The 12,038-nt window shown below is 50.6% G+C and overlaps 1 protein-coding gene across 3 annotated transcripts in view; it reads right to left on the bottom strand.

The window, feature by feature from the left end:
* Window positions 1–12,038, bottom strand: part of LOC135822853 (WD repeat and FYVE domain-containing protein 3-like) — a 58,439-nt gene that overhangs the window by 18,716 nt on the left and 27,685 nt on the right. For all 3 annotated transcript variants that reach the window (XM_065335688.1, XM_065335687.1, XM_065335689.1), the window contains exons 30-40: window positions 11,893–11,951; window positions 10,984–11,016; window positions 10,529–10,604; window positions 9,906–9,989; window positions 8,857–8,937; window positions 8,514–8,649; window positions 8,061–8,155; window positions 7,059–7,257; window positions 1,664–1,722; window positions 831–988; window positions 212–271 (exon numbers count right to left, since the gene is read on the bottom strand). In XM_065335688.1, coding sequence (XP_065191760.1) covers window positions 212–271; window positions 831–988; window positions 1,664–1,722; window positions 7,059–7,257; window positions 8,061–8,155; window positions 8,514–8,649; window positions 8,857–8,937; window positions 9,906–9,989; window positions 10,529–10,604; window positions 10,984–11,016; window positions 11,893–11,951 — 1,040 coding nt within the window. The remainder of the gene's footprint in view (window positions 1–211; window positions 272–830; window positions 989–1,663; window positions 1,723–7,058; window positions 7,258–8,060; window positions 8,156–8,513; window positions 8,650–8,856; window positions 8,938–9,905; window positions 9,990–10,528; window positions 10,605–10,983; window positions 11,017–11,892; window positions 11,952–12,038) is intronic.

The following is a 12,038-nucleotide window of genomic DNA, read 5'->3' as shown; positions in this document are numbered from 1 at the left end:
AGTATTAGAAAAAGAACACCTACTACTTACAGTCCCTCGTGACAACATCTATGCACAAAACACAAACCTATAATGCAGAGTTTAATAAGTGGGAGGGGACATCCTACCAGTAGAAGTCCGTCTACTTGTGGCAAACTATTGAAACCATCTTGCTGCTGTGCATGCAATGCTAAATGCACACCAGAAGATATAGCCGCCGCCAACAACCAACCTGATTGTGATGGGCTCTCTGTGCGCAGCTTTCTGCCTCTCGGCCAATTCCTTGAGATCACTGTGAAGATGTGGAAAAGAAAATGCAGAGCACAAGAATGATACTCAGTGACCAGGAGACTTGGGAGACACCAGGAGTCGTATTGGAGGTCCAAACATGACAACACCGACTCCAACATGTCCTTTTGGCGATGGTGCCATCGTGAGAATAAAGAATTCAAACATCCAGCATAGCCAGCACACAGTTGTCCAAGCAGGGGCAATGCCGAGCCCTCGCTTGTCATACCTACACAGTGACTACTGAGTACGACCTACTGCTTTAGCCACCAGTGTCACAATGACTATACATTGAACACGAGGCCATCACTATTCTAAACATGAGCTTCTACAATAATTGAAAAGTTTTCGTGGAGGCTAGAAATATAGGAATGCAATCAGTAAAACACACACACACACATACCATTGGCCAGGTTCAAGTATCCATAAACTGGCAATGAAAGCCTTTTTCAAGGATTCTTCCACCTGACCAATGGTGTGCGTGCGTGCGCGCGCGTGTGTGTGTATGTGTGTGGTTGATGCGCGGCGACAGAAAAAAAGTCTTTGCTCTAGGCATGACATACTCTGGTAGCGTGTCCTTGGCCACATCAAGACCAACACCGCGTAGGATGTAGAACGAAGAGCCGCAGAACGCAAAGTGACCCTCGATCACATCCAGCCCCTCCACCAGAACACACGGGTAGCTGCCCAGAATCTCAGCGTCCAGCATCTTCAGCACACCCTATGCAAACAAACAGAGATAGTCAGCAAATTAACACACACACACCATCACAACAGTCCCACAGTTCAATGTTCCAAGAAAATAAGACAAAGTTGAGAGCCAATCCACTGGCTGCAAACCAACTCAGTGACTCAGCTATTTATGTGCTATGGGGCCGTCCAACGAAACTTTTTCGTTTATGGGTGGGTGGGTGGGTCAAGGAGAGTTTCGTTATGAAAAATATTGACACTGATTGAAACATCAATCTATTCTAGTTTTTACTCTGAGTGTCAGGTACATAGTGAAATAATCAGTGTAGCCTCTTGCGCACTGTTCTGTTGCACTGAGCTCTGTCCTTGTGGCATTCAAACACTTTCAGCACACTGAGTACATCCTTTGTAAGCACCAACTTAAACAATACAGCTATACCATACCCACACGTTACTGGGAGCCGTGTGTACACGAAGTGTGGGCCTGTGGAGTTGTGAGTGGTTACTGCAGGCGGGGGGGGGGGGGGGGGGGGGGGGGGATCATGCACACCCATGCAGAGTCAGTTCCTCACAAAAGCTCTCCACGAGGGGATCAGCGTTCTAGAGCAACATCCCAAAGCTTCTTGACCCGCACATGAACACACCGGTCTCGGACAGGCTTGCGGTAAACCCTTCATGCTAGAGCTGATTACGTCTGCATACTCACAGATTGTGATCCGGCTGGTAGCGAGTCTGGACTGGGTAGAGGAGAACTCTGGAAGAAAGCTGGTGTAGAGTTAGGAGAAACAAACAAGAATAGCACAGCCAAGCGGAAGCGATTAGAAACTCAGCAAGGTGGTGTGATACTGTTTCATTCCTTTACTCCAGAAAAATGCTTGTGAATAGGAAGTTTCATTATCCATATTTTATTCTTGTTAACGCACTCTCCACATACAGGCATGCACCCGGCTCAGAACACATTGTTTTCTGGTTGGCATATCAGGGATATTGGGCGGAGCAGCTGGCGTGCATGAGAAAGACAGGTCGGCCTGCTCTGCGCAGGAGCTGTGACCCGGTGCACACATAGTGTGTGTGAGAGAGAGAGACAGACAGGTCGGCCTGCTCTGCGCAGGAGCTGTGACCCGGTGCACACATAGTGTGTGTGAGAGAGAGAGACAGACAGGTCGGCCTGCTCTGCGCAGGAGCTGTGACCTGGAGCACACAGAGTGTGTGTGAGAGAGAGAGACAGACAGGTCGGCCTGCTCTGCGCAGGAGCTGTTACCTGGAGCACACAGAGTGTGAACGAGAGACGGTCGGCCTGCCGTGGGCAGGAGCTGCGACCGGTAGTGATTGAAATGAGCCAGCTGCGGAGATAGACTGCCCTCACCCGATATAAGTATATTGACAAGAGTTGTACTGACACTGTTATTGAGGAAATTATGGTGACAGTGACGGAGAGATAGTGATCCCCAGTCGAATGGGGTTGGGAGGGAAGGGGAAAATTGACAACTGACGGACAAACCAGTGAACAGTCAAGTCGTCGGAAAGCAAATGTGACAAAGGAGTCTCTCTTTTCTCTTGCTCTCTCTCTAAAGCAAGATTTGGAAAGCACGCGTGGGAGAGTGGCGCGCGCTGCGCATGCGCATGTATAGCAATGACATCATAATCAGATGCATGATCATCAGACTAAGTATGAGTGGTAGGTGTTCCACGTTCGTTAACAGGGCTTAGCGCACGCGCTAAACCACCATTAACGCACTCTCCACATACAGGCATGCACCCGGCTCAGAACACATTGTTTTCTGGTTGGCATATCAGGGATATTGGGCGGAGCAGCTGGCGTGCATGAGAAAGACAGGTCGGCCTGCTCTGCGCAGGAGCTGTGACCCGGTGCACACATAGTGTGTGTGAGAGAGAGAGACAGACAGGTCGGCCTGCTCTGCGCAGGAGCTGTGACCCGGTGCACACATAGTGTGTGTGAAAGAGAGAGACAGACAGGTCGGCCTGCTCTGCGCAGGAGCTGTGACCTGGAGCACACAGAGTGTGTGTGAGAGAGAGAGACAGACAGGTCGGCCTGCTCTGCGCAGGAGCTGTTACCTGGAGCACACAGAGTGTGAACGAGAGACGGTCGACCTGCCGTGGGCAGGAGCTGCGACCGGTAGTGATTGAAATGAGCCAGCTGCGGAGATAGACTGCCCGTTCCCAATATCCCCAATATGGCATGAGAGTAATAATGAAATACGATTGGTGTATTGTGCTGTACTGACAGCAGCAATGTAAAGCTAAAGCTAAGCAGTTCAGGCGCAATGTGGTCACTAACCCGCAGCTACCATTGATGACTTTGAACTGCAGCTAATTGACGTGACACTCGCAGGGTGTCAGCTGTAGCAGCCCGGATGTAGCGGTGGACCGCATCACTGCGCCATCTACCCATGATGCGGATGATGTGTTCGGGGACACCTGCCATGGCCGCTGATGTTGCGGCGCCAATCCGGGTGACTGGCATATGCACTCGGGTCCGTGACCCCACAGAGTGGCAGCAGGTTGCGCAGTTCAGAGGACACTGCATTTCTTGTAAGCGGCTGGCCATTAGCGTAAGTGAACAGATGGTCGCCGCCGGGGCGAAACGCCAGGTAGTTTGCCATGGCCTGCACTGGGCAGATCAGTGCGTCTGTGCTGGCTCCAACCAATACTGTGTGGCCCGTGCTGTTGGAGTCCGTCTTAGATGAGCGCACGTTTACCGATAACGACCGCTGGTCAGTACTGATCGTCACATCACATCGCCTCAGGCCAGCAGTCAGTTCTCCACAACGGAAGAACCCATGAAACGCCAAGGGAAAAGCTGCCCTTAGCATGGCCTTGTCGTGAGGGTGCCGCATGCGTTGAACGGCAACATGCCGGCAGATCTCCCTGAGAAGTGGAGTGGTTATCGGCAGACGATGACGCTGTGTCGATGCCCCGCAGGACACTAGCGAGGAGAGTTGTTGGGCCCGACGGGTAAGCAAAGCCAAGTTTCACATGAAGGTTGCGGATTGCCGACATGTAGACACGGACAGATCGAGGCTGAAGAGTCCTGAACAACTCGGCAGCAAAATAGCACAAAGTATAGTCGTCGCCTGGCAATGGGTTGCAGGCATGCACTTGGCAGAACTGGAAGTAGCGGGTCTCGGCGGTAGAATACGTCCGGCGGGAGGATGGTGCTATTGCCAGTGCTGCTAGCTGTAGCACGGAGTCTGTCAACGGAGAGTTGGCAAGACTGGCTGATCTGGCTCGGCTGCTGCTCTCTCCTCTCAGCCACCGACCGTTGTAGAAGGCACCATAACCGTGAGTGCCGCTGGCATCAGTCTGTAGTTGCATGTCGGGGGCTGGCGTCCACTCATCCACAAGGAAGAATGACTTCCCATTCCATATGGTCAGGGCCTCTGCCCACCACAACAGGTCTGCCATTGCCAATGCCGAAATGCGCAGCCATTGGTGCAATGGTGTTGATCGAGTTGCTCTGTCCAGGTCGTGCAGGCGTCTCAGGAATGTGCGACCAGCTGGTACAGCTCTGGACGCGAACGAGAGTTTGCCCAATACGGAGGCGAGGTCGCGTTTCTGAACCCGGCCGGATTGGACGAGGGCCGACACGGTGGTAGATAGCTTAGACAGCTTGGAGGGTGGAAGGCGGATCTCCAGAGCCATTGTGTCCAGCTCTAAGCCCAGGAAGGTGAGAACGGTAGAGGGGCCATCAACCTTCTCAGGTGCAACTGGGACCTGTAAATATGCAAACAGGTCGAGCAGTAGTGACTTCTGGTGCTGGGCAAGAGGAGGACTGGGAGGCGATACATTCAGGAAGTCATCCAGATAATGAATGAGATGGGGAAGGCAGCATGTGTCTTCCAGAACCCAGTGAAGGGCAGATGCAAACTTGTCAAATATGTACGGAGCTGACCGAAAATAGTAACGACCATCCCAAGAGATACCCAACAAGTGCCAGTCAGAGGGGGCAACAGGGCATAATCGGAAGGCGTTTCGAATGTCCACTTTGGTCAGGTAGCAACCACGGCCTAACTTCATGATATAGGAGATAGCCGAATCGACAGTGTCATACTCCTAGCTGAATGACTCCCGGGAAATACCATCATTGACACTGCAGCCAGTGGGGGAGGATAGGTCATGGATGAGGCGAAATTTGCCATCGGATTTTGGGATCAGGCCCAAACCCGAGGTTTGAAACAACTGATATGGCGGCTCAGCAAGCGGACCAGCTGTTTCCCCAGCATCGCAACAAGACTGTAGATACAGGGTGACAAATTGTTTTTTGCAGAGACTAGACGGATGATTGACAGATTGAATGCATGACACCAGAGGAGTGGTGTGACCAACCGAGAAACCGTTAAACATGCCAGCACATACATAATCACGAAACAGGGCATCAGGGTGAGCAGCTAGCAGTGCAGTTAGCCGAGGCACGTTGACTGGAGTGACGACGTCACTGGGAAGACTGAGAGGCCGCTCGGGTGCAAGTCTTCTTTGGGTGTTTGCCGCGGCATGACAGACAGACATGGGCCCGTATGCAGGACGGGTATGTGCAGGCGCCGTTGTTGTAATTCCGGCAGATCTGGCGGCCATCGAGACGAGGAGCTGGGCTGGTGGCTGACTGGCTCCCGCCTGCGTGCTGCGCAAGAGGGAGCCCTCCACGAAAGGGGCAATGCAGGACTGGAGATGGGTGCACGAGAGAACGCGAGCAGATAGGGCGCCCGCGGGTCGTGAAGCAGGACTGCCAGAGGTTAGGGACCAGTTGATGCCAGGAATACAGGTGCGGCATAGCAGCAAGACCAGCACGGAAACGACGGTCATAGGTCAGCCACGCGTCGGTCAGATAATTGTTGTTGGCCTCGATGATGGTGGCTTGGTACGCCAGCAAATCTGGGGCTTGGTCCGGCGACGCATCGACCAGGACTCTGGTGAACAAGGTGAAGGCCTCTAACCACGTCGCCAAGTCATGGACTCGGCGCTTGGAGGGCTGGGGAGTGGACGAGCTCTGCACCAGCTCAACGGACCTGCCGTTCACCAACGACAACTGCAGGACATCACTACTGCCGGACATGGCTTCAGGCAACAAGTCCCCAAATTCGACAAACTCACCTCGTGTGATACGTTCCCGCAGCCGTGGAGGGATGACCGGGAGTCCTGGAGAGCCGGCCGCGCAACCCAAGTCACAAGTGCATCGGGGAAGGCTGCCCCAGCGGCAGAGGAGCTGATGCTGGTGCTGGCGGCAATGGGCGAGGTGGTAGGAGCGACGACGTTGGATTCCAAGCGCTCCACGCGCTCCAGGAGGGGCTGGATAACACCAGTCAGGTCGCTCAGGGTGAAAGGAGCTGGTTGTGACGGCGCAGGAGAAGTCACCTGGTCCGCGTTGGCTGAAATGTGCCCATGAGCATGGATCACACGGGACCTCGCTCTCCGATGGTCTTGAGAATTCGCAGAATTCACAGCCCGCTGCGGATACGGGTAGGGAGCTGGGGGATCGTCGGCGTCAGTGCCAGCAGCGCTTGCACCCCGTGAGGTGCTCCGTGTTCTTGGCATGTCCGTTGAGGCAGGAAAATGGCGAAAATTGACAACTGACGGACAAACCAGTGAACAGTCAAGTCGTCGGAAAGCAAATGTGACAAAGGAGTCTCTCTTTTCTCTTGCTCTCTCTCTAAAGCAAGATTTGGAAAGCACGCGTGGGAGAGTGGCGCGCGCTGCGCATGCGCATGTATAGCAATGACATCATAATCAGATGCATGATCATCAGACTAAGTATGAGTGGTAGGTGTTCCACGTTCGTTAACAGGGCTTAGCGCACGCGCTAAACCACCATTAAATTTATTCTTGTTAAATACTGCGTCCAATGACCACTTTGCTGATCCTGCTGATTGCTGTAATAAAAAATACTGATGGCTGAGAGTTGTCATAGGTTGAGGGAATGGAAAAGGAAAAAGTCTGAAGAAAAAATGGACTGTCACCACCAGAACTCGAACCAGGGACCTTCGCTTGAGGCCAGCGAGAATGTATTAATATTATAGACTTGTGATTAGCAACAAAGACGGTGAATGAGGAATGGTAAAAAAGGAAAACCACGGATTGGCACTCACATTCAGCACTGTGTTCTGATATGGTGTCATCTGCTTCTTCCGTGACCTCTTCAGGAGAAGTGGTGCTGGAGCTCCCTCTGTGAAAGGACGTCCGATGCATCACCAGATTCCGGAGGTTGGTCTCTGTGCCTATCGGGCTGACGATGGACTTGTGCAGTGCAACGCTGTCATAGCTCATGGCCGCCTGTTTCTTGGACAGCTGGGATTGGTACAGATCAGCAGAGAGTAGAAGCAAGTCATCATCACTCACTAGTGACCCCACGTCTCAGTCCCAAACATACTGTGAGGCGATGTCCCAAATTGCCACTCAGGCAACACGCTTGTATATTAGCACCGGAGATCAGATATCCAACAATGGGCTGGGTTTACATGAGAAGTTTCAATCCAGGTTGTGTTCAACTAGCAATGAACAGAGCTCGACTGAGGCATTTACTTGATGCAATGCATTTGCCCTGGGTTGATTTCAATCCTCCCATGAGGGGGGGGGGGGGGGGTCAAACCAAGGAAAAGGTCAACAAAGCACCCCATTTAAATGCATATTTGCCGCCAGAATTGCACAGTATTAAAACAAATTTGCCGCCAAATTAGTCTGACAGCTATACAGGGCACGGGACATACCGTAGACCATTGTCGGCATACTAGTATTCTCCTCGGTCAAACCTCTTCGTGTACACAACCACCTCTTTTTTCAAACGGTACAGAGCTTCAACCCAGGCAGAAATTTCACACGTACACCCAGCCCTAGCAGGGGAGGAGGGGAGGGGAAGGTGGACGATCCAAGCATTCCTGATCCAACTGCATGAACTGGTGTGGAATCCAGCCTGTTTCAAAGTGGGAACCTATCATACACACTCCCGAATGACCAGAGTGAGCTACCCAACTATTTTGTCAGTGGTGTTGCAATCAAAAACAGATGGCAGTGCACATGCCTTGGCTAATGCAATATCTCGTTCCGCGTGACATACATAAACAAGGTCAGTTGCCAGCGCGTCCCAGACTTACAGGCTGTTTTTCTTCCTCGTCCTCGCCCTCGTGTGAAGGGTAGTTCAGGTAGAAGTTGGTGTTCTCGCACAGCTTCTTGCGCATGCGACACGGACCTGCAGGTGAATATCACCGGAACACGAACAGCAACACACACCGGAACACGAACAGCAATAGCAGGCTTGCGTCACCCTGGCTTCATCCTGGCTACACAGGCTTAGCGCAAAGCAGAGAAGTACTGTACATGCCAGTGGTCACAGAATCTTACAATATGCCTTAGCCCAACATGCTCCGGGAATATCCTCAGCATTCGCTCTCAAATGGGTGAAATTGATCATGACGGTTTTTCTTGCAATCTCGTGTCATGTAAGCGTATGAAAGGGGTAGTTATCGCAACAAACACTGTAAAGACACGGTGACTGCATTGCCTATCAAGATACACACGCAGTTTACAGTGACAGCAGCACAACCAACCTTCGCAAAGCGTGTTCAGCTGCCATTTCTTCATCTTGGACTCGCCTGCAGGTCCCCACAGCCCACCATCACCGTGTAGCTCTGTCTCGAGAGCCAACCAGTTGGTCTGCGCCGTAATCTGGCGCTGTGCTGAGGACTGAGAGTGGAGCGAATACAATAAAACACATAACCAGCTTGTGAGAATCAAGCTCCTGATAAAGCATGGTTTAAGAGGCACTTCCACTGACATTTCACCATCCACAGAAAGGTCATTGGGCAGGCAATGTCCGGGGAACAATCTGCTTCATCTCATCGCTCAGGGCAGTAGAGTGTCTCTGAAGCACGTTGTGCACAAGCAACTTACCATGGCATTTTGCCGACACACTGCTTCCACGGCTTTCTTGATAGAGATTCCGATGTCAAATGACTTGTTATTCACATATTGCTGCACGTCAGACAAACAAAACACGGAGCAGCGACAAAACGCACAATACTGTAAAAGCCATATAATATAACGAAGTGCTAACTCTAACGAGTTAACGAGGAGAAATCTGTCGTTAAAATAGAAATCGTTATACAGAAATCGATACATATACTGTCCTATTGAGCGTTGAGAATGAGTGAGAATCGTTACCTTTGGTACACGTAAACCAGTCAATTTTGGGGAATCGTTATATATGCGCCTCGTTAGAATAATGGCTTTTACAATACATATATCATGTACAGGGTATATTGCACAGTGTAGATGTTGTGCAATATGAAAAAGGATCAGCGCCTGTGCTCACCGTGACGGATTCATAGCTATGCATGGATGGGGGGGGGGGGGGGGACGCAGCTTGCTAGATACACTGCTAAGCACATGACTATGCATGGCCAGGGATGAGTACTGTTGCCCAGCTGCCACCACCCTCGCTGTACCAGTACTAGCCTACGGCGTACACAGGTTGGTGTAATCGAGCCCAGGCATATGCTACCCACAGGCGGTCCTCATAATCGGACAGCTACTTACAGAGTCGACGCCACCCTGGATATGCTCCACTACAACTAAACGGCTCCGAATGGTCAGATGCTGCTTTCGCCTACTTGCATGCTCAAAACTTATGGGCAGCCCTAATGGGAAGCACCCAGCATAGGTATAAGTATACTGGTATGCTACTTTCTCTGTCAATAACAGATGCGCATATGTGGCGGCAAGGAAGACCTTTACGAAAACAATACAATCGTCGCACCGCACTTACAAACTCAGGACACTGACAATGATAACAACTCCTAGTCTAGATGTCAGCTGACAAGATTGATCACCATGAGAAGCTCTCCTTAAAAAAGTGCGCTCTAGTCTAAACAACGTAGTGCTGATTGGTAATAGCTGACAGGCAATACAGGGCCAGGGTCTCACTAAACACAGACACTTACATCACACGTCGTCATTTCGGCCTTGAAATTCATGAACACATTAGACTGCTTGGAAGAACGTGGTGACAGCATTAGGCTCTTTTTCTGTAGCAGCGGCAGCACCACCACCACCACCACCAAAATAGTAGCAAAGAAGAACATTGCACACAATGCCACACATCAGGCACTCGTAAAGATCTTGTAAGTACTAAACACGACTAAGATATATTCTCAGGTCAACTAAATCGCCTCTAGATTGAATCGAACCCTGAAGTTCTGGCATTACATGTTGACAGCGGGAAGCAATCTCGACAGTAGTTCAGAACTGCATGTAGCCCTCAAGAAGCGAAAAGAAACTTTGAACCTGGCCAATCAAATCATCCGCACACAAGGCAAACTTGCCGCACATTACTCGGCAGACTAGGCCCAAGTCCGGTGCATGCACCGCAAACGAGAATTTGACATCCCAGTGTTGGTTGAAGCTTCTCGGACACATACACGCACACACATATACATACAGACATATACATACACATACACACTTACACACATACACACTTACACACATACACGATTACACACACACACACACACACACACACTCACACACACATACACACACACACACACACACTTTCTTTTACCTGATTAGCTTTCTTGTCTGCAGGCCCTCGGCAGAAGTTGTTCCACGCTTTTTTCGTCTTCTCAGTTGTCCGGTCACTGCAACAATGATTAGAGCATAAGGCAAGGGGAAAAAAGAGATGCATGAGAATCCTGCACAGTGTACAAGTCACCGCACCGAATGCCAGTCCAGCCCATGTAGCCTCATTGCCTACTTAGCATATGTGCCACAACCCTGAGGCAAGCAAGGATGAATTTGACAAACAATGACGCAGTACGGTTCATTCGGAGTTCACCTAGATTGAGAATTAGAAAAGAAGAATGTGGTTGTCATGAGCACTTCAAATTTTCGGATGCTCCTTTACAGATTGCGGCTTGACGGTAAGCAAGCAAACAGTCAGCCATTGAGCGTGACCAGTTTATCATCTGATGCAGACAGAAGTGATCAAATAACGCAGTGTCAGCGTTGCCTACTCACATCAAGTCCTGGAACTCATCTTGACATGTCGGTCTGCAGTACACATCAACAAACAGACAGGGAAGAGAGAAGGGTAGGCGAGAACCGAGATTTGTAACTGAACTAAAAGGTACACTTAATTAAGTACGCAGATTCAAGTGGGTGACGGGGAGGGGGAGGAACTAGTTTTTACTGTGCTACAGCATTGTACCACGCTTTACCGTATGCCACATGACTGCACCCATGGAGACAGCAAACGGCTTCAAAGAGTGTGCCTTATTTCCCCGGCAATGCACTCTCAGCTCCAGTGAACACGTCAAAATCGCATATTGGCACGCCAAGCAAAGGCAAAGTTTAGAAGGCAATAATAGAAATACTAGTAGTGAACAATGAGGTAAAAAGTTAGGATACGATAAACGGAGTATCGAACTCGCCCACGGGTGCTACCATACTTGACATCTTCACTCACAGTTGGTACCGCTTGTACAGATATCAGTTGCTACCCCCATGCCTGAGATCTGCATTTACGAGTGGCACCGCACGTGCAGATATCTGCTGCTACCGTACACACCAGGATGTACAGTACTTGGAGGAAAAAGGTCATACAGTGCATACCATGCATACTGCGCAACCCACACTGACAAACTAATTGTGTGGCTGGTATGGTGCAAACCACGTCTGCTCAGCTCTTGTGTGCGCAAAGCTCCACCTATGCCGAGCATGCCAGCAGCTGCAAATGGAACACATTGCCTTTGAGTTGGCACGCAGACCAAGCTGCTCCCGTCGAAAGGACATGCGCTTGAACCTTGCATGCCAGAGCTGTAAAAGAGTGCATTGCATCCAGCACTATACCAGGCTGATATGACGCGTGTTATTCTTGCAAATCGTACAGAAAACCTAGCAAGGCAGCTGTTGTACAACATCACTTACTCAGAAGCTGCAAACTTGCTTGGATGAGGAAAGGTGAACGAGAAGTGAGAAGACAAGTCCTGCATGAAACCAGCCCAAAGCACAAGGCACACATGAACGTATGCATGTTCTAGTAAGATAAATCCATCTATCCGCATGGCCCCTCC

Source organism: Sycon ciliatum, chromosome 8 (assembly GCF_964019385.1).
Source record: "Sycon ciliatum chromosome 8, ocSycCili1.1, whole genome shotgun sequence".
NCBI lineage: Eukaryota > Metazoa > Porifera > Calcarea > Leucosolenida > Sycettidae > Sycon > Sycon ciliatum.
Note: the sequence above shows the minus strand (reverse complement) of the source record. Positions and strands in the feature narration are given on the sequence as shown.